The 22,652-nt window shown below is 45.5% G+C and overlaps 1 protein-coding gene across 6 annotated transcripts in view; it reads right to left on the bottom strand.

Annotated features, from left to right (window-relative positions):
* Positions 1 to 22,652, bottom strand: part of BCL9 (BCL9 transcription coactivator) — a 57,869-nt gene that overhangs the window by 4,403 nt on the left and 30,814 nt on the right. For 5 of the 6 annotated variants that reach the window (XM_048293686.1, XM_048293688.1, XM_048293687.1 and 2 more), the window contains 6 exons: positions 10,237 to 10,319; positions 6,927 to 7,233; positions 5,038 to 5,354; positions 3,937 to 4,126; positions 3,371 to 3,470; positions 737 to 2,966 (listed from right to left, as the gene is read on the bottom strand). In XM_048293686.1, the coding sequence (XP_048149643.1) occupies positions 737 to 2,966; positions 3,371 to 3,470; positions 3,937 to 4,126; positions 5,038 to 5,354; positions 6,927 to 6,979 (2,890 nt within the window). In that variant the 5' untranslated portion in view covers positions 6,980 to 7,233; positions 10,237 to 10,319. The remainder of the gene's footprint in view (positions 1 to 736; positions 2,967 to 3,370; positions 3,471 to 3,936; positions 4,127 to 5,037; positions 5,355 to 6,926; positions 7,234 to 10,236; positions 10,320 to 22,652) is intronic. The other variant, XM_048293691.1, reaches the window with a different exon arrangement.

The raw sequence follows: 22,652 nt of genomic DNA, 5'->3' as shown, positions 1-22,652 counted from the left end.
CCAGTCCCCGCTGTTACTCGCGGTAGCACTAGAGGGCAACGTGGGCAAAGGGCTCCTCTTTCCCAGCCAGGAGAATTTCCCGGGCAGAAAGGTCGGTCGCCCAGAGCTGTGGAAGCCTGGACTGAAGGGCGGGTGAGCTTTGGGAAGGTGAGGGCAGAGGTGTGCCAGCACCTGAACCCCGAGGTCCCAGGCACAGCACGGCTCAGCACGCAACCAAGTGTTATGTACAGTGGTGGTTAGATCACTCCAAAATGCTCAAAACCTGAATAACTGGATCACAACTTCCCGTCTGCAGTGTAAACCTAGAAAGGACCAACCATTCCTGACCCATGCCTAGATACAGGGCTGGTTAAGTGCTCAGCATGTCTTTGTAGGAACCTTTCATATCAAAGTGCTTTAAAAACATCAACGGGATCTTCTCCATTGAGCTACAGGGACCATGAGCTATGGAAGAACAGCCACAGACCCTTCCAAGGAGAGATTTCTCCCATCAACCTTCCACATCCTTTCAGTGACCAGCCCTCAGCTCCGTACATGGGAGGCAGGGTGAAAACCCACAAATACAACAGGAGGAGGAAAAGCCCTCACCCTGCACTGGCACAGCCCACTTGAATGGGGAAAGGGCCATCCAGCTCCTGTCCTGCTGCGAGAGCACTCCTCCCTCCCCTTGCTGCACATCTTGGATGACCCGACACAAACCAAAGCGCCAAATCTGGCTAGCAGAGGCAGCACTCACCTGACTCCACGTTCCCCAGCATGGCTGGAGAAGACATGGTTAGAGACGCCTTATGGTTCGGGGGAATCCCAGGGCTCTGCAAAGGAGGCTTTGGAGATGAAGTCCATCCAGGAGAAGGTGCGGGGAGAGACGGAGACTTGAGGTGGACAGGAGAAGCAGCAGCAGACCCCAAGACAGGCGGGGACTTAATGGAGGCAGCAGCAGCTGCGGCAGTGGGGCCCGCGAGCATTCCTGCCAGCTGGGAGGGCGTCTGAGGGGACTTGAGGTTCCCCGAGGGAGACCCCATCATGGGAGACTGGACCTGGCGCATCGTAGGGGACTTCAGGGGGTTGATTCCTGGCGAATGCACCTGACCAGCTGCAGAGATATCCAAGGGCTTGCGGCCGAGGCTGCGCTGCGCAGGGGGAGCAGTGTTGAGGCTATTCGGGTTACTGGTGGGATTGAGAGGTAGTGGCGGCATGTGGCTGAGCCGGTTGTTAGTCCTTTGGTCAGGTCCGATCTGTTCTCTGAGATTCCGGAGACCGACTCCTGGGCCCTGAGACATGGGAAGGAAAGGCCTGGGACCCATGCCATACTCCTGCTGCGGGTGCTCCCCGAACGGCAGCGGCACCATTTTCTGCTGAGAGGAGAGCATCTCCGAGACACCAGGGCGCAGCTTCATCATCTCTTCCGGCCCAACTCCTGCCTCCCTCAGCTTCTGAGGGACCAGGGGTGGGTTGGAGCCCATGCTGACATTCATGCCCATGTCCCCCTTCATGCTGCCAGGGCCCATCCCAAACTCCAGCTCCCTGCTAGAAGCCATTTGTGGGGGTATTCCTTTTGGGAAGTCCCCCCTAGAGGGGCTCATCGGTCCTTCTACCGGCATGCGAGGGAAGATGGGGTTGTTCCCAGGCTCCATGTGTCTCTGGGAAGGCATCATTCTGTTGATCTCCATGCCAGGCCTGATGCCTTCCATGTTCAGACCAGGAGGGAGGCCCATCTGTTTCTCAGCCAGCTGCTGCTGATAGAGCTCTTCGGGCAGGCCCTGCGGATTGGGGAACCGCTCCCCTCGGCCAGGGCCACTGAAGACACCCTGACCAGGAGGGAAGTTTCGGCCATCTGGGATTTTTGGCACATCATCTGGCCAACTAACTCCTGAAAGCCCAGGCCGTGAGGTGGGATTCGGGACATTGGGGCCTTCCATGTCAGGGTTCATCATACCTGCAAAACCAGGCAGGCGCATCTGGCTCCCGGGCACGTTGGGATGAGGGGCCATGCCCCTGGGGGGCAGAGAGTGTGACATGTTCATGCCTTCAGGGAAGGGCTCTGGACCCCCAGGTCCCCACCCCTCACCAGGGGTCATCTGGTAGGGAGGGGGAGGACCTCGGACCACCCCACGAGGCCCGTGCTGGTGGACCATCATGTCCTGCAGGGAACACTGCTGCACAACCACCTGCTCTTGCTTCCTTCTCTTCTCCTCGTAAAACTCCTGCTGCAGCTTGAGCCAAGCCACCTGCTCAGGAGTCATATGGTCCAGGTGGTCTGGGCCTATGGCTCCTGACTGGGAGTTCATTGGTGGTGGCCCCATTTCATCTGGGGAAAAAGGCATGTCCCTGTGTCCTTGAGGGCCAAATGGAGCCCCTCCATCTGTCCGAGACCCCGACCCTTTACCTAAACTTTGGGATTGAGCCATCATAGCCTGTATTGGCCCTTCAGGTTTCTTTTGGGGACCATCCAGCACCCCAGCATTTGGGGGTGGCCCCCCACTTTGCCCTCCCGCAAACTCCTTCTCATCAGGGAAGAGCATGCGCTGGATGTCTCTCAGGGTCTGCAACGAGCGCTCTCGGTGCTCCAGCTGCTCCTGTGACAGTCCATCAGGATTCTCACCCAAACTGGATGGGTCCCCACCAGACACCTGCTGGGGAGGACCTTTGGGGTCCGCAGCAGAGCTATTGCTACCTTGGGAAACCGGGCTAACTGCTCGATTATTGGGGGTTGAACTCTGCCCAAATCCTTCTGTCTGCAATGGGGTAGAGTTGGCAGGGCTGCCCACAGACATCACTTTGCTTTCCACGCTGGGACTGTCCTGATCTATGGGACACGGGGGGCCAGTGGGTTTGGATACTGGCGCTGACACAGGTGGAGTCGGCTGCATTTTGGCGTTCTGGGGAGGGTTCTGGTCCTGGGCAGCGGGGGGCTGGGGCTGCGGCAGAGGTTTGGGTTCAGTCCGAAGTGCAGTGATCTGGGGGTTCTGCAAGAAAAAGGCACACTCGGTCACTTGCTCTTCTTACAGCCATGTCTCATAAGCAGCAGTGCAAACAAAATGCCCAGTCTCAACCCCACCAGCCCAAACTTTGCAGGCAAGGGTAGCCTTCATGCAGCAATTACACAGCAGCCTCTTGGCAATGCAGAAACCTACTTTGCTCAAGGCATTACTGCAGGGACCCCTTTCTTCTGTGCTAGCTCTGCGTGAGCAATGAGTTGGAAACATACTACCCAAATATTGCAAGACTAGGTTATGTGCAGAAAGTTTGAACAACAACTGCCTGACTTCCTAAAACTTATTTCAGAGTGTAAATAACCATCCGACTCTCGGAGTCACACACAGGCACATTTACCATTTTCCCTTCCCATCCCCATGCAGGTATTCCCTACCAAAGGTACAGTGTTTCGTTCCGCCTTGCTGTTTGAGATGTTCTGGATATGAAAAGACACGATGGTTTCCACCTGTCCCTTCAGCACAGCTTCTGCAGCCCTGCAAAGACAGACAGGCAGATGCACACATCCAGTTGAAGCTAAAAATCAATTTTTCTTAACTGGCCTCCCTTCTATCTTTCAGCTGGAAGAAGGGAGAAAGACTTAACCACACATTTCACTCTAGATAAGTAGCAAAAGAAAATGCTTACATCTACAAACTCATCAGCATTCAGGGTTCATGTCTCAATTTAAGCCATCCTGGCTGCTATTCATTGCATGGATTGCAAAACAATATCTATCAGCATTTGCAAAAAAAAAAATATCCCCATACCTCAGAGAAGTAAACACTTACTTCTCAGAGGAAAAAAGGTAGGGATATTCTCCACTCCAGCCTCTTCAGCATCCCTAAAACAAGTAACGACTTTTTGCTATTTGATGCAGAAAGTGCCCTTGATAATCTCTTAAAAGATGAGCACAAATACAATTCCTGCTCCCAGAAGACATTCAAGCATCTACCTACTTACTTGTTGGCCATCTCAGTAGAAAAGACGTAAACCACTTTGGATGGAGTCTTCTGCCCGCTTGCTGGCTCCAAAGTGGCAGTCAGACCATGGGAAGGTGTGGAAGACCTTGGGGCTGAAGCATTTGAAGGAGTCATGGAGTGTGGTGTGTGCTGAGACTCCTGGGACTTCACATGATCAGCAGAATTGCAGTCTGGAAAGCGACATAGGGGAAAAGAAGGGAATCATTATCTTGGGAGCTCTTTGGAAATCATTTCAGACAACTGATCAGAGCTTTTCCTCCTCTGGAATTTCCTGCTTCTTCGTCCAGTACCACTAAAGGCAATTCTTCTATTACACCACACATCTTTCCTCTAAAGCCATGGTGTCATTCAAGTAACATTGGGAGAAAGCTCATTTTGTCTCTTTCCATGGAAAATGGCAGTTCCCAGAACTGATCTCTTTCAATTCTCTAATGACCGCAAAGAAAAGCAGAAAAGCTACACTTTAATGTAGGAACAAACACAAATGTCTGCCTCAAGAAAACACTCCTGCAAAATTTACTTTTTTTTTTTGCTCAGCCACCTTAGCTAGGTGACCTAGAAAATGGACAACGAAGATGGACAACTGAACATGTAGTCTGGTTTTGCACTGCCTCATGGAGCCAGTGTTGGAGCTAGGAACAGAACACAGAAATCCCAGCTCTCTGGCTTGTGTTAGCAGTCAGGGTGCTACGGGTTATGTACCTGTGTTTACAAAACAGACTTGAATATTGTTTAAAACCCCAGTTACAACAGAACAGTTCCTGAAAGGCCAAAGGCCAGAAGGAGACCAACAGGTTGCATTTGTACTTTTAAATCCTCTGGGGGAGTTCAAGAGTTACAAAGGAACTTTCCCACCAGAGTCAGGTCTGGGCTCTAACCGAGCGTGAACAAGACATTTACCAATGCCAGCTATGACAACCTCTCCTCTTCGCCTGCTTTCAAGACCTTTAGACTTCATTGGCTGGAACTTACAGAAGCCCAGACAAACAAATGTTTCACTAATACTTGCATAGCAATTCTCCATCTCACAGAGGATTCAGACTGATTGTCTGCACTTGCACATGAATCCTAGCAAACATACCTTTGATTTCCGGGTCATCATTAGGAGTCCCAGCTTCCCTCTGTTCAAAGGAGTCTGCCGAAATGCTCCTCTCTCTCTTCCCCTTCCCCTTGGCACCATTTCCAGCCCCATTCTTCAGCCCCATACTCCCACCCGGGCCAGGGAGCACTTTGGGGGTGTGACCTCCACTTTTGGGGTCACAGGGGGAGGGCTGGGATTGGCTGGTGGAGCCCCCTTGTTTGCCTTGGTTGGAAAATTTGGAATCCAGCTGAGGGTTGCCAGACGGGGACATCACTGTAGGGGGACGGACCATCACCTCCTGCTTTGATTTGGGGCTACTGGGGAGAGAGAAAAAATAAAAGAAAGAAAAGGAAAAAGTGACAAATCACACCATTGATTAATTCAGCCCTGTAGGAACAGATTGGAGTGAAGCAGAAACAACCACTGTCACCTTTGCAAGCTAAGACAATTGCTGACAAATAAAAAATGCCTGCAAGCTTAGAGTCATGCAGGTGCTTTTTTGAACATGCCCTGAAAGGGTTATTATCCAAGATGGGATCTCATTGCTCAAGAAGGCACCAGGGCAAACCACAGACCTGCCAGATCCCAGAAACTGCTGTCACATGAAGACCCACCTCTGGTGCTTCTGTCAATAAAGACAACGGTTTCTATGTGCACAGAGAAGCACCTCACACCAAGACCAGCTCAGAGTAAACAAACAAGGCACAATAAAGTTCACCTCACCATTCTCCTGGACCCCACCATGCTGCAGCTCTGCTCAGAGCAGACCCCCCCACACCCCCTCCCTTGTACCTCCCTATCCAGTTCTACAGGGAGCACAAGGAAAACCCAGCATTACTGCAGCATTCGTCATACATTGGGGCGAGCTGCCAGAGAAACACAAACCTCTGACCGTGAAAACAATTAAACCAGCTACAACCTGCCCCTGAATAAGGAAAGAGAAGGATACCATCTCCAAGAACACTCCTGCAAAATGGGGCAGTGAAGCTTCCTCAACTTGCCAAAGGAGACTCAGAGTCTTTCATTCCTCTTCCATCCAGCAAATTGTATCCTAAAAATATTTTGCTCCTCTGGGTTCTACAGATATTAGGCACCCCTTCCCTCCTCACCCTCCACTTACTCCATTGTTATCAGATCTTCTGCATTGTGTTTTCCCATCATCACTATCACTTCCAAAAGGCAGTACTTGCTAGCATCCTCACTGTGGGACTCACACAAGCTGTTCCTTCCTTTGGACAGACATCTGACTCAGAAGCATTCCCTCAGAAATACTGTTAAGCTCCAGATGACCTCTAGGAGTAAATAATCCAACTCAAGAATGCTGTCAATCAGAACCATCCTAAGTCCCTGGACACTGCTTTGCTTCCCTATTCTTCCCCTTCCAAATAAGGGGGGAAGAAATGCTGACCTGCTGCACTGGCAGGTGAGTGACGCAGAGGATCTCAGTGCTCAGCTGATCAGTTCTCCAGGCTGTTCAAGCCAATAATATGGAGAAAGCATTCTGTGTGAAAGTACAGACAGAGAGACCTTCTGCTGCCCAACTACCCCTCGGGAAACAGATAATTAGAAAAGGAGGAAGGGAAAAAAAACCAAGATAGAAACAGCATGTTTACTCTCCTACAGCCTATCCAGGCACCTGGAGGAAGGGAGGAAAGCACAAGGAATGGAGAATCCACACCATGGCTTTACAGCTTTCAGCTCATCCTGAGCCTTGCAAACATGGAGACCATCAGCACCGTGCAGCCACTGCTCAGGCACTTAGTGGGTCCGATGGGAGCACAGAGGGACCAGGAAGCCACACAGCCCCAGTCCTTGGGCTAATCCAGCAGCAGAGCAGGGATGGCAACATGCACCAACGAGAGCAGCTGACTGCAGACTCTTCTCCTTACCTCTGTGTGTTGCCTGACGGGGAGTTCCTCACTTTGGGGTTACTGGAATGCATTGACAGAAATCCTGAGCTCACAGTCTCACACACACGCAGATGGGCTCTTGTCAAGTTCCTCTGGGGAGCGTGCCGCCAGAGGCAGCGTTGAAGCACTTTCTGCCACCCGCTTCTCTCAGTGCTGGCTGCCTGCTTGCCTTTTTTCTCTTTGCTCCTCGCTGCTTTTGCACTGGGCACTTCCCTCCTGCAGCTCCAGCATTCTCTAGACGCGTGCCTCCTGCTGCCCAGGGGAAGTCTCGCATCTCCAGGGCACACTGCAAACCACCCCCCGAGGAGAGAACAGAAAACCAGTGAGGAACTTCCCAAGCAGATGTGTCTGGTGTGAAGCAATGCATGGCAATTCTTCCCCCATCCCCAAGAAGACACAGGAGAAGAGCTTTCAGAGAGATGTGTATTTCAGACCAGAGGCAGCCCTGGTTCAGTTTACAGGCAGTGAGGCCATCTTTCCTTTGTCCAAAGCAAATAATTCTGGAGTCAATAAAAGAGGGAAGCACCTTGTATCTGAACACTTTGATTCCAAATCCGTGCTCAGCTTAAAGACACCTCACAGCAAGTGAGCAGGAAACCAAAATTACAAATCCCCACCATGACTTAGCTATCCAGAATTCCCCTGTGAATGGCCGTAATCTGATATTTCTTAAGGACATAAACTCTGCCTAAATCTTTTGTCTCTTTGGTCCAATATACCTAGACATATGTTCAATGATGTGTGCTAAGGGTTACACAAAGGGAGAAAAATAAAATAAAATGCCTTCCTGACCACCTGTAAGCTACCAGCTATGTGTGATTACTCTGAAAACACCAGGGGTTAGTCACTCATCGTATCTATTAGAAAGGCCAAAAAAGCACTGGAGTAGTACCCATCTAAATTTGCTCAGCAACACTCCACAGATTATTGAGGCTTTAAAAAAAAAGGGCACAAAAAAAGCAGCAGCTTTTTCAGCTTCTTTCTAAGAAACAATATGCATGACGCAGGCAATAAGGCACATAAAGCTGTTTCTGGAGGCGGAAACTATTGAACATTACTGTTTACCTGCTTTGGGCTAAATTATTTTGGAACAAATTTCTGTCTTGTTTATGTTTCAACAAAATCTCTCCTGTTCATCTCACCTACTCAGATGCAAATCTACTTAATTTAGAATCTAACCAAGATTTATTGTTAATGTATTAGGCATTGCTAGTTAAATATTATTCAAATGTAAATATTCCCAATATTCCTTCTCAGCACCAAAGAAGTAGTTTCTTCCTATGTATACCAAATGAAACAAATCTTACTAGGATGGGAGTGTCTTGAATTTTATGAAGAAACTAGTGTTCAAACTGCGTTTCAAAACAAAAAATTGGCTTATGTGCTGATGACACCAGAGGGTTAAAAGACATGGGCGCTCTGACCACCTCTGGCCAAGGAGAGCTATCAGCAGCTCGTAGTATTGAGCACCATGGTTTTCCAGTTCCCCAAATTTGTACAGTTGTGAGGTTGTGCTGTTACACATTTTAGTGACTTTGCACTGCTCTACTTTAACATGATAGTGATCCACACTGCAGTAGTTGTGTGAAGTTCTGCATCACCTCCAGAAATTCTCCTCTCTACCACACACCTCCTTCATGAGCCAGAGAAGTCATCCTACTCCCTATTCTCACCTCCACTGTGCTGTGCAAACCTATTAATGTGGGGAATGTTTCTGCAACAAATGTCTCATTTTAAAGGCTTCTTATCAGGCATAATCAGATGAACTCTAGTCTGATCCACACACTCCAGAGGACCCACATGCCTCTCTGGGGCTATTAGCTGGTTATCCCACTGATTTTGGGAACAATGTTGGAGTTACCCTATCACTATTGTTACTCCTATCATGTTGCAATTAGAGCTGGTCCTATACATATACATTAAAGAGGAGAGAGAACCTCTTCACACATACCTAAATTGTATCATCTTTACATGAAAATTTGGCTCCTATGTCTGTTTTGTTCAACAAAACTGTAACACTATCAACAGCACCCAACTCTGCTTTCCAAGAGATTGATACATCTGTAAAAGTCAGCGGAACTCCAGGAAATTTCAGCATCCTCACTTAAGGTGAAGGTGTGACTGAATATACAGTGAATTCCAGGTTTAAAAAAAAAGAATGAAAAAAGGAGTAACAGCATAAAAGTGAGCAGAGCTTGATGCTTACAGCAGGACGTAGATGCCTGCATGATGAACTTAAGTATTCTAGTTGTTTCATCCTCCGCTTTTCCACTTGAATATTTATGCATTATGTTACCTTCTATCACAAGATGAGAATTGTCTCAGAGTCCCAGTCTTGCACAGTGCAATGAGAAAACATGAAGAGAAGAATCACAATCACACTGGCTACATAGTATTCCTGACATCACCAAACTTTCAAGTACTTCACCCAGGGGTGGGAGGGGAACCCTCCAATTTTTTAACCCTACTTTTTTATTATTCTATATACACACATCTTCCATATATTAGAACTGATGCACTCTGCAAGGGAACTGTGTTTTCCAATTTCAGTTTAAATTTATTCTTACCAGAGAGAGCTATAAAGGATACATCAATATATTCATTGGAGGAACAACAGCAACTCAACTTCCTCAGCTTCTTATTTCTGCACACGGGGAATGTACCATCTTTTATAATGTGAAATCGAATGTCTCATGATTTTTCTCAATGCACTTCTAACATATGTATGCCTGGGAATCTAGGGTTCAATAATGGAAAAGCTCTAGAGAAATGTAGTTTTGCAGCTGGAGTCCGCCTGCCATAGCAAAGCCTGTATCATTGCTTTAAAATTAGAGGTAGGATCTAATTTTAGGTAGTGACGGTGAATGGTCAAACCACTTCTCAAGACATTTTGGAAAGCTACATCCAAGGCTGTATTTTCAGGATAGGTTTAAGGTATGCCACGCAAAGGTTGCAGAGAAAAGGGGTGGTTCAGCTGGCTACTCATTCTCACCACCTCTCCTCACATCAGGGAAAGATCTGAATGGGAACTAACCCAAGGAAAACAACAGAAATTTCTATTCAGCTGGATTTGCCCCCTGATCTGGTTGATCATGTAACCACATCACTGCCACTGCAAGCTAAAAAGAGGAGGTGAGAACAGGTGAAAATGTAGCCCCACCCCACTTGGTTGCAAGCCTACAATTTCAATGGTTTAAAATTAATTCAAACTTCAACTGCAGAGACAAAAGAGATGGATCTGCATTGGTGGAGATATGATAGGTCCTTGCTTTTCTAGCAAGTAGCTTACCAAGACCCTTGGTGTCACGACACTGCAGTATTCATCGTGGAGGCCATGAGTTGCAAACCACTTGTCTCACAAAAAACAGTCACCTAGAAAAAGGAGATGAAAAGTTTCACCAACAAGAACTCACAGCCAAGCTGTACACCTCTTCCTTCCATGCATTCAAACACAGAAGCAGAGAAATCAAAACTTGCTCTGAACCACCAACAAGGGAAGCTTCTCTGCTCAGCCTGGAAAGATTTATCAGCACCCAAGAAGCCACCATCAGAATGGAAGACTCTGAATATCCATGCTGTCCATGGAGGGAAAATAGGGCAGATCTGCTTTATCACTCCCACGTTTAGCCAACTGGATACCTATGAGCTCATCTGTGCTTAGAGAAGCTGGCATGAAGCTCGGACATGTCACCTTCCCTTCTCTGCACCCATCTCTCTTCAAAGGCTCACCTTCCCCACACAATGTGCCCAGCAACACCTGCCAAACCCTTGTGCTTCATATACCCAACCTCCTCCACAGCCAGACAATGTATAAACAGAAACATGAAGTATCAGGTAAAGCCAGGCAATCACATCTAGGGGAAAACCAGGCAGGTTTTAGAAGGAGGAAGCACTGTCTACTGCTCTGGCAGCTCCTACTTCACATCGTTGCATACCCTACAGGAAGAAGGGAATCCAAAGCAAGTTTAAGTGCCTGAAAGTTCAGCAATATAAGGAAACGCAGGCTCTGAGGAATGGCTTACTGGTAAATTTGAGGTTAATAAAAATGAGCAGTGACCTGCCAGCTTCTCCCTCACCCGCTGTGAAAACTGTAGAGGCTGCAAGAACAGTATGAATCCAGACAACACTCACACTGTCAGGGCCAGCGTGGTCTCTCAGAGCACTCTCAGCTATTTACACAGCATGGACAGCCTTGCAGCTAAAGTACAACTGCAAACTGAAATCACTACCAAAGTTTTTCTGTGTAATCCCAATGCATTCTGCTGACCAGATCTCCCAATAGAAACACAGGAGCTGGAGGCTCAATTAGTTACACATTGTGAAAGCCTGTGCATATTCTCTTCCCTCCAACATTCTCCAACTATTATCTACTGCAGCTTCACCTTAATAATGTAGCAATGTGCTGCCATGCAATCCACTTCACAAAACCAAGCTACAAAGCTAGTCCCAAACAATGCAGCTACATTCTCCACCCAGTCCAGCCAAATCAAACAATGAAATCATCAACGTGATAGACCATCCTTATCTAGCCAGGTCACACCTGCAGACAGAAGCTGAAACAAACACCTATCGCAACAAGCTGCTTCATCCAGTAAAACTCACCACAGCAGCATAATCATCCCTGAATCCAATTACCCAGTTATATCTCCTCTCCCCTTTCCCCCACCCCACCCAATGAAACAATACAGGCTAAGCCATGCCAGTGCCAATACTGACACACCTCTACAAAAGCAGGGACAGAAATCACCTTTTCCCTTCAAGAGGAAAGCATGTGAATACCAGCACACATCAGGATGGAGAGAACCTATCACAAACATTGGTCAGAGCTCTATTCCTTGCAACATTCAATCCTAACTTGGCAGAAAAGGGCAGCCTTGCAGACCATAGCTCAGGACTGCAAGAAGAGCACCATCCATCTTTTAGGCTACCCAGTTACTGCACTGTAACTCCATTCCCTAGTGTCCCATCTCTGCTGCTCACCTGCACGGTCTTAGCCCTGTCAGCACAAGACAGTTTGTTTCACAGTGAATTTAAGAGCAAAAGGCTGAGAGAATGCACACAAGCAGCTACCACAGAGTAACTAACAAGATGCAAAGGCACATCATAGTTTACCTTTCAGTTAAGTGTTTGAAGTATTTAAGTATATCTGTACTTCTACAAACCAGCCACTGTATTACTGTACTGCAAATAGAAGGTTAAAAAAAAATTCAAACTAGCTAATTCCTACTTTGTGGCATTAAGCTGAAGAAGCTTGATGGTGACAAGTGGTCAATTACTTGGAGGTGTACAGCATTATGGCTATTCCAGCAGCAATAGCTGCAGTTATCACTGATTCAGTTTAGTCTTTTCTCCCTCTTTGAGAAGGAGAATGTGGAGAGATGAAATAAAGGCATACCAAGTAGATAAAAGTACCAGACTTGTGGCCTGACTGTGACATGAAGCATTAAAGGCAAGAAACCTTTCTCTGCGTACAAGAAAGAGCACACTGCTATTTTCCCCATGGCCTTTCTGAGACTGTCAGTCTGTGCTGGACTGAGGGTGGTGAGAGCTCAAAATCAGCATAGAAAAAGAAAAAAGGCTGGAGACCTGCTGCTGCAGAAAACAAATGATGACTTTGAATGCAAGCTGAGCCTGCACCCCGAATTGTATCTGTGACAGTGGAGTGGGTAAGGAAGAAGAGAGAATGGAGAAGAGACTGCTCAGGAAAGAACAGAAGCTTTAGGAGGAACCAAGAACAGCGGGAGGTATTTGAGCAACTGCTGATCCTGACAGCCACCAGGAAGCAAACTTCTGCAAGTGCATCCACCAGTGGATTCCCTGTGTGACCTGAGAGGTGGGGCAAGGCAATGAATCAGCCAACGCGCTCCTTCAGCACAATTTTACTGGGAAGGGCACCTCCAATTTCTCTGACCCTCATTCAACCACATGAGAGGAAGAACAGCTGCACTGGCAAAAGGTGACTACACTACACCCAAGAGCTACCACTGGTTTTCATCACGTGCTGCACTTACCAGTTTTGTTGAGCATTTGATTATTTCACACACTTGCAGCTGAGCTGCACGTTACTTTTTAATAAGCTGCTGTTTAATAAAGTACTTGATTACACACCTCATTGATAAGGAGAGTGACTGGGAAACAAGGAGGACACAGGAAGTATTATTCAATGCTTTTATTGAGCTGTCAGACTTTCTTAAGATAATGTAAAAGCAAATAGATAAAATGACATGAGTATTCTACACCCCATACATCTCCCTATGACACTCGAGGATATAGGGAGACAAGACACTTCAATCCCTTGAACCAGTCCAAATTTCTAGATAGGGCTCCCTACCAAGGGCTATTAAATACACTTTTAAAATCTGCCTCTACCGCCTAGCAAAGGCTGTCCTCCTCATCCTTTCCCAGGAATGGATAAAGCACATGCTTGTAACACAACTGGGATCAAACCCATCAGCATTCAAGTAGGTCTGTCAAAAATGCAACCTTATCTTCTGAACACCTGCTCTGTGCTGGACCCAGGAAAGCAACTTCAACCAGCCTAAACATATCCAACTCTATCCCTTCCAGCACTTGTGACACAGCTGAAAACTAACTTTAGATAAGATACGAATAATATTCAGGAGACAACTTTCCTGTTTCATCCCACCAGATGTCCGTGTGTTCACTGGCACTGGCACAAAGGAGGCAGCACTGACTGATGGCAAAGGCATGGATAGACTTGTGCTTGTTGAAATACATTTGTGCCCATCTTCTGCCAGGTACCTCTGCCCTTTTTCTTAAACAAAGGCAGAAAATACCTCAGGTATCTTCGGATAGGTAACTTGGATACCTAAGGGTAGGCAGAAATAACTTGTTCATCTAAGCTGATTAGATAGCAAGTCACAGCCAGTCATCAGTTTCTAGAGGGTCCTAACTTGTCCTGAAACAGTATGGACTTTCCTATGTTTATGTCTTGACAATAAAAAATTATACACAAAGTCCTCACAGTCTCCCAAAGGTTTCCATCTTACCCACATCAGAGAAATCACTGCTACTCCAAAGTCTGCACAGCATTACCTCTCTGTTCAGAGTTCAATGCCAGAAATTACTCTCAATAAACAGAATAATTGAGAACTCGTAGCAAAATAGGTTTAGGTGGCATGAATGTGGGGGCTACACAATCTCCACCAAGCAGCATTGCAACCTCCACAGGGAAAATACCTTCTCCTGTACACGTGGTGTGTAAGCACCTCACTGTTAAACTCTAAATGAGTAGGTTATTGCCCACAACTACCTCCAGCCCTGAAGCACAGAGAAAGGGGCTAAGCAAAGACAGACTCACTTAAAATTAGCACCTTGAAGACCTACAGACATAGACATGGAAAGGGCATGCAAGATTCTATGCCATTACATGGAGGGAAGTTCCTTTGAGTTGCTTCATTTAATGTAAGAATTTAGGGCCACAGGATAAGCCTCCCAGAAACTATAAGAATATATTTAATCACACCCATGCTAATGCAGTACCTGTGGTCACACAACACAGCTCTGTTGAGCCTACCTGTGCCTGCCCATCCATCTCTCAAATAAGACAGTACAAACATCCTTCCTCCCATACTTCCTCCCAACCCCTATCACCACACATGCAGACCTTTCCCCAAAAACAAATCTCTCCTGAAGTCCATTCAAAACAACAAAGGCCACAGAAAATCCAACCTTTTGCTCTACATACTTAAAGTGTGCGGTGAAGACAATCACTGACAAAGCACAAAACAAACCCAAAGGCTCAGAGAATTAAGTGTTTTATGAGTTTCTCATGTCACTATCCCCTTTTCTGAGAAAATGGTATCTCTAGTAACTATTCTCTTCCTTCTGACAAGCACATGGATAACCAACAGTAGCCATGATATAAAGGCCGTATAAGCAATCAGTCTTTTTAGGTACTTTAAAAAATCATTCTAAAAGAGTCTTTTGTAACAGACACGCTGCCCGCTACTCTCACAGGCACAACTTTTAGGAGTTGTGAATAACACTAACACTTCTTGTCAAACAGACAACTATACACCCGTTAAACTTCATTTTCAATGTATCTAACAACACTTCAGTGAATTATTAATCCAGTGGGGATGAATGGCTGTCCTAGACAGCTTCTGACTCTGTACAACTCCTTCCCCAAAGTAATGGAGGAGACAGACACTTATGGACACAGGTGATCAAATTCAAGGTATACACAGACAAACACGGAGAGCTTTTCAATTTCCCATCTGCTATTATGTAAAAAACACTTGAACTACTTGGTTCACTTGGGACTGGAACAAGCTCTTGGCAGATTCTGACACAGTTCCAGAAATCAGTCTGGGGAAAAAGCCAAAAGAAAAATTCTTCTAAAAACCCCTCAAAGCCTAAGCTGCAACTATCTGCTTCTGTACAGGAACATTATGAATGCTTCCCCTCAGTGTTCCTGCCACTTCAGCTTCACCAGCAGTAGTGGTATTGGCAGGTGCAGGTCAGCCAGGCCGCTGCCGGGACGTCGGGGACACCGTCGCGCACCGTCATGACATCGCACTGACCTCAGCTCAGCCCTGGCGCACTCCAGTGCAGCTGCCAACATCACTTCAGCTCCACCTCTGTTAGCAGTGCTGGGAGCAGTCTATGTACTTTACAAGTGGAGTTTGGAGCACCTTACGTGGAGCGTCACTTACCTGAGCAGCAGCCCGGCTGCCATGGAGTTCCAGCTATTGTTAACACCAATAAAGATCAAATGCTCGAGCAATAAGGGATTTTTCAAGAAGCATTTTAACAGTATTTCTCTAATACATGACAGGCTTTTGCAGCTTTCCATATCATGTTAGCAGTTAATAGCCTCAGCAGTCAGCATTGCACACAGGAGTCTAGTGGGTAATGATAGTTTTCCATGGGCTGCTTTCATAGCTTTGGCTTCTGTCAAAACTTCATTTACTTTTCAGGAGTTAGGAAAAGCCACAGGCAATCTCTTTCCCCTTACTTCTCTGGGTTTACTTTTTCAAAAACTTCAGTAAGGACATCAGCATGAACACCCACAGGTAAAAGACACCTGTATCGAGCTTGCCAGCAGCCCATTCCCTAGAAACTGATCTGTTGAAAGGGGCTGGGGGAAAATATGCTGAAATACTGGATGGGGAGACAGGACCAAGGAGACAGCAGTTTGTTTTCAAATATTAACACCACACTGCTTAAAGAAAAGGCTTGGGAGAAACAAGTCACCTATCAGTTCAGCACAGAAAAAAAAACCCAAGTGCTTTTTCCTTCCCTTTCAGCATCCCTTCAACAGGCTTCCAGAATGAAAGATAAGAAGCAATCCTCAGGCGTAACTCCTTGGGCTGCAATCTTGTCAGTTTTCATAAGCTAAGTGGGCCTGGGATGGGTCAATACAGGACAGAGCTCCTCTGAGGAAAACCCAGCGCTACAGCAAGCAGTAATTCCCCACTCTGCTGCAAGGGGACACGACACAGGATGCCAGTCGGAATTGCTGGGGGCGAGCCATACACCTTCCTTCACGTTAACCTTCACCTTTACAGCTCCCTGGTCTCTCTCATCCCAAATGAGCACTTTTCCAAGGCTCCCCTGAGCATCACTACCTTCCAGCAGTGTCTGCCAGACCAGTTTTTATTCAGGACTGTCACCACCAGCCATCCCTCTGCTTTGCTCTTTTACACAAGCCCTCCTGCTGTTCTCAAGCACCTGGGGAGCTCAACACCAGAAAGCTGCCATTCCCACGGGAGCAGAGCTGAAGAGTTACTACATCCCCTGCAGCTTACTGCTGGGTGAAACGTGTGCCAGGGCGTGCTTGTTCCTGGTGCACTGAACCTCTCATTTCTTTGCTTTTAGAACCACATTAGGCACGTGAGATGCAGCATGACCCTTGGTGACACAGTGCAGTGATTCCATACTGGCTTCCCAGTCATTAAATGTAGGATCTTCCACACAGCAATGACTCTTCTAAGGAGTAAGGCACTTCAAAGAACTCCAGCGAGCAAAAACTGCGTGTACACAGTACTCCACGATGCTACATGATTATATCAAAGCTGCTAGGATGAAAAACTGACATTTGATAAATAACATGAGGTCACCTCAAAGATCTCAGAACACTGCATGTAAAAGTGTTATTTTGACAAGAAATTAAGCAATTGTATAATCAGGTCTATTATCAAATCTACTGCTTTGACACGATCTTATAAAAGTACGAGGAGCATGCAATTCCAATTGCTGCAGGATCCTCCCTCACTCAACACAAGATGTAGGCATTTAATATTCCTGTAGTTAGCCACGCATGTACAGCACAGCCTAACGCACTTCAAAGTATTTACTGTGCTGTATAAACACAGCACTATTTTCAAAGCCTCATAACTGTCAAATCAAAGCTGGCTTTCACTAAAGCATTCAGAAGCATTTCTGCTGGATGGTGGCTATTTGCCTGAAAGTTTCAGCCTTCTATCCACCAACCACAAGAAGGTTAAATTTTTTTTTTGTAAATATGCATATATATATAAAATTATTATTTTGAAGAGGTAGAATAAAGAATTTTCTTGCTAACAAGCTGTCAAATCATTTTGACCTGAGGTTCTTTACTCCTTTCTCATGCATACATATAAAATGTGGAAGAAAAACTTCCATTCCACTAGCAGAAGTCCTGAAAAGAGTTTCTCCATACATAGGACTGCCTCAACTGTCCATTGTACCAGCTCTCTCTGTGGAGGCTGTGGCTGCTCACCTCAACAGGCTACGTCTTGGTTTCGTATTACACTGCAAATACATTTCTAATCAATCCTCAAACAAATCCAGATTGGTACATAGATGAAACACTGCCATTTCACAGGCAGTGGAACAGTGATATCAAGACACCTGAAGAAGTCAGTTTAGCAAAATGCAGAAAGCAGAGCTCTGAGCAACATGAAAAATGGTCTGCACTGCTTGATCTTACCCAGTGTTTTTATCAGTGAACCACTAAACCAGAATTTTTGTTCAGGTCTTCACAACTCTGTACACACTGCAAAGGTGGCAAAGATAGCTTGACACAACATACACAGGCAGACTCACAGACTTAAAGCAATTTGTAGAGCGTAAGTAACGCGGTCGAGTAGATAAATCACAGGCACGTTAAGAGCCAAGCTCTGTTCTGAAGTTTGCCACCAAATCCAAGCAACCCCAGTTTTAAAAGAGCCCTTGGGCCCCAGCCACCCTTCTGATAAGGTAAAACACCCTTCGTTCAGAAGGCAGAGAGGACAACCACAGGCACACGGAGACCATCCAGTGACAAGGTGGGTCAGTAATTTAAAGCTCTCTTGCTCTGCTACTATGCAGACAGAGCCCCTCCAGAAAGCAAAGAAGGAAAAACACAGTGGCACTGCTTTCTTAAGAGGCCAAACAGCTATGAAAACAAGACACCCAGCTCAGAGCAATTGCTAATGCTAGGAGTTGAACAGGCAGCTGTGTGGCTATCTGTGCCTGAACAACAACTGCTCTGAACTCAATACAGAAAACAGCAAGCTCTCCCTCAATTCCATATGCAGCTAAATTATTGTGTATATCATCCACTCTTTATGCCATCGACTGTACCACTAAGGAGCACTTAAAACCAGCATTGTTTTCAAGACTACAGCACCCAATTTTCAGTGAAATCTCAGAGCTCCATCTTTCTTTGTTGAAAGAAATCATGTCAGTGGTAAAAGGCACTTTCCTTTTTCCTTCCTTCAAAAGGATTTCATTGATTCTGCCTCTGCTTTAAAAAACAAACAGGCCAACCACCTTACAGTTCCACTGTCCATCTCCCTTCCCTATTCACAAGCATCTTCTTGGAGGCCAAACAAGGAAAATCTCACTTCTGCTTTTAGGTCTGTCTGAAAAAAAGGGATCTCTCTAAAGAGATAACATTCATTCTTCAGATATAGTTAACTGCAATTTCATAACAGTATTTAAAATAAATTCAATTAGTGTTGTCAAAGTAGATCAAAATCAGAGCGCTCAGATTCAACTCTGCAAAAGAGTAGGTAAGAACAACCCACAGAAGTAGGAATAAAGAAAATGTAAGAAGTTGTGAAGCAGCAGTTCACTTCACGATAGCCATAGTTTAGGAACTCAGACCAGATTTCAGGATGGTTCACCAGGATCCAACTAGAAGCCTATGGCACATCTCATACATTGGGGTTCTCAATCGAGTTTCCAGAGAGGAGTGTGAGAACCCTGCAGCTAACCCAGGCACAACAGGCTATTCCATCCCTCTCTTTCCCAATATAGAGGCACAACTGCTCGAGCAGAATAAAAAAGAAGGTTTAGACCACAGGCTTAATACCTCTTCCAAAATTTCTACTGTCACTGATTACGATAATTGAATATTCTTCATATTCTTAAAGACATCTGATGCTTTTTAACTCTTGTTGAATTCTTGCTCCTCAGCAAGATTCTCACAGCATGAGTTTCACTGCTTAATCGCAACCATACTAAATAGTCTATCGTCAATTTACAGTACATGTTCTGTATCATCGGAAAGTCTTGAAGCAGCAGAAACTCTTCCATAGCTAAACCACCACACTCTTCTGCTGGCCCTGCTTAAAGCTTCTTAAAGAGGGCTTCTCTTTTGATACCTTGCATATATGTTCAGAGATGATTTTTGGCAAAAAGAACAAGGTAAGCTGGAGGAACTGTTCTCAGGCAAGGGAAGCTGTAACAAACAGGTGTAAAAAACATTTAGCAAGTTTAGCAGACTCTTTGGGGTATAGTTAGATGAGCATTCCTTTTGGCAGCAATGCCAGCTCAAAGAACTGCTGCTACCAATATTTACTCCCACCCCTGCACCACACTGTCTGATGTGCCCGTGGCCAAACAGTGAACCAACTTGGCAAACTGATGCAGGCTAAGTATCATCATTTCTTTGCCAGGCTACTTCTAATCCAGATCAGCTCCCTGATCCATTCCAGCATCCAGCTGCTCCAACAGCAGCACCAGCACACACAGCGGGGTGGTGCAGAGTCAAAACAGATGAGCACCAAGGACTCCTCAAAACCCAGCTCTAGCACTGAAGGAAGTGCTCACAGGAATAGGAACAGAGGGCAGCTCGGCCCGCAGGTAAGGGTGCAGTGACAAAGCACACCCCTGCTTCTTCAAAAATATAAATCCAAAGTCAACACTGGAACAGCTCACTTGGATTCAGCACATTAAAATGTCACCTATTGTTGCTAACCAGCGTTTGTGAGCCTGCATGGTCTTAAAGGCAACCCTTCAGAAATTTCCCAACAGATCGATTGTTTTTTGTTCAAGTTCTTCAAGATTATCTGGACTTCCTAATTACGAATAAAGTTCCTGCTCCTCTGGACTTGTATAGTCCCTACTACAAAGGAGGTCAAGCTCCTAAACAAACTTTTAAAGCAGTAAAAAAACCCCCTAACAGACAAGTAAGGGTACATAGGGGAAAGCTCTTTTAAATTCAATAGGCAGAGCAGTGCTTGAACAAAAATTCAGCAATGAAATCTCCTTCCATTCACAAATTGCTCTGAAAACCTGAGTTAACACCTTTATTTTGCCAGCAGGAAGACTAGAGGGACTCCAGCAGAGCTTGTAAGCAGGAAATCCAAGCCCACGGCAAAACTTGCTGGGTTAAAGGACTTCATATCTATGTAAACAGACCACAGACCTCAGTGAGGCACAGAGATTTCTGTGAAGTCCAAGGCCATGCAAACTAGTTAGAAGGATTTTATGAAGGCTGCCTGCATTGCTGTGAAGAAATTCTGACAAACTTCTACAAAGCAGAAGAGATGAAGCCCTGCAAGGTAGCACAGCTCACATTTAAGATAGGAATTAGTTTGAATACTCACTTGAGTGTAATTGCTTCACAGGATAAAGTTGTTGCTTTTTGGGGTTTGGGTATTTTTCCTATTGAATTTATAAAAGACCAGCAAAATTCCTAAGCCATAGGCACAGTTTGTAAGGCAAGGGAATTGACACAGCATGTCAAGAACTCAGAGGAAAAAACAACATCTAGAAAGAAATATGTAGAAACAGGTATGGGAAGTCAGTGTGCTGTAGAGTAGCAACTCTTTGAATAGCGGGGAAATATGGATCAAAGGTACTCCATTCTTATCCACATCAAACATATAAACTGCTCAGAAAAGCTGTCGTATACGAATATTTTAGCCTTGTGGCTTATAGTTGCCTCGGTTTCTATATTTGGATATTTGGATATTTGGTGACAAATGCAGTTTCTCTGGCTGTGGACTAACCCTAACTGAAAACAATCCAAGCACATGAACTGTAAAGATGAAATGCAAGATGGGGGGAAGGAGGGGAAAATCACAGGGAAGAAAGAGTCCACACCCTTTGTATTCATAATATACAGAAGAGATCTACAAAGTTTCTGGTTGTATGAACAGAAACCTATTTATTTTCTTTCACATTAAAATTCAGGTCCTGCCTATCTTAGAAGATTGTGTTGACCAATAAACAAATTAACTGATCACAAGAGAGAAAAGCAAAATACCTCCCCAAAACAAACAAGAAAAAAAAAACCCTAGCCTACAAAAAGATGGTCACAACAGTACCATCATAGTCCAGCTACTCCCCCACACCAGAGCAAATCACAATTTCTCCCAGAACATCTTTAGATATCTAGGAGCTAAATAATCTGTATTGGGAAAACTATGCCGGGAAGTCATAAACAGACATTTACCAAACATTGCAAAAACCAAGTGCACAGACACAAAATACGTCCCCAAAAGAATTTATCACGTTAACCTGACCAAAGATGAGCAGCTGAATGGGAGGGGGACTTACACAAAAACTTGTTTAGGGTGGGGTTTTTTTTTTGCTTGGTTTTGTTCACACTTATTTAACGTCAATGATTGATTAACATTTTGGATAAAGGACGTCTTTGTTAGTGATTCAGCATCTCCACCCCTTCAATTAAGGTGTTAAGAGTTCACACAAGTGCAGTGAGACCCAAGATCCCCAGACCCTTCTCCACAATAAAATCCCGACCCAAAAAAAACAGATTTTAAAAAAACCCCATAAAACAAAAAACCAAAACAAAACCGCACTCGTCCCACTGAGAAAATTCCAAAATCCCAAAACTAACATCGTTGCTAACTCCAAGTCAAAAAAAAAAAGATGCCTTTCTTTTGTTGTTTGAGGAGAGGCCAGCAAGGGAGACAGGGAAAGAATATGAGCCCCTGAGCCATTTTTATGCACTGAGTAAGAAAAAAAGGACACATTCATTAAAAATAATCTCTTTGGAGATCACTGTTAAAAGAAAAAAATCCACACCATCATGCCAGCTTGTCCAAAATGGCTATAAAACCTCAGGAAAACAACCCCCGTAGTTCAGGTAAGAAAGCAGATCCCTGTCCCATGGGATGCAGGCGTGAGCACTCCTGCAAGCACAGCTCCTCTGCAGTAGGACGGACACAAAACCACTCTGTGTGTGTGCCCCTGTTCAATTTCCCCAGTTCCACACCTGTAACACCCCACTTCAGCCAGAAATTGGCCATTACAGACCTCATAGGAAGAAGCAGGAGAGAGGTAAACAAAAAGAAGTGGGAATAAAGCTGTTTAGGTATGTTAATTCTTTCATTCCATACCCTTTTATTTGATTTCATATAATGCCTTGCCTAGCTTTCCAACGTTTGTATCCGTAATATCTCAAGCAATCACTGATCAAATAATCCAATGAAACAGAAGAAAAAAAAATCTACATCACTTTTT

This window comes from Corvus hawaiiensis, chromosome 2 (assembly GCF_020740725.1).
Source record: "Corvus hawaiiensis isolate bCorHaw1 chromosome 2, bCorHaw1.pri.cur, whole genome shotgun sequence".
NCBI lineage: Eukaryota > Metazoa > Chordata > Aves > Passeriformes > Corvidae > Corvus > Corvus hawaiiensis.
This window is presented reverse-complemented; position numbering and strand designations above follow the sequence as displayed.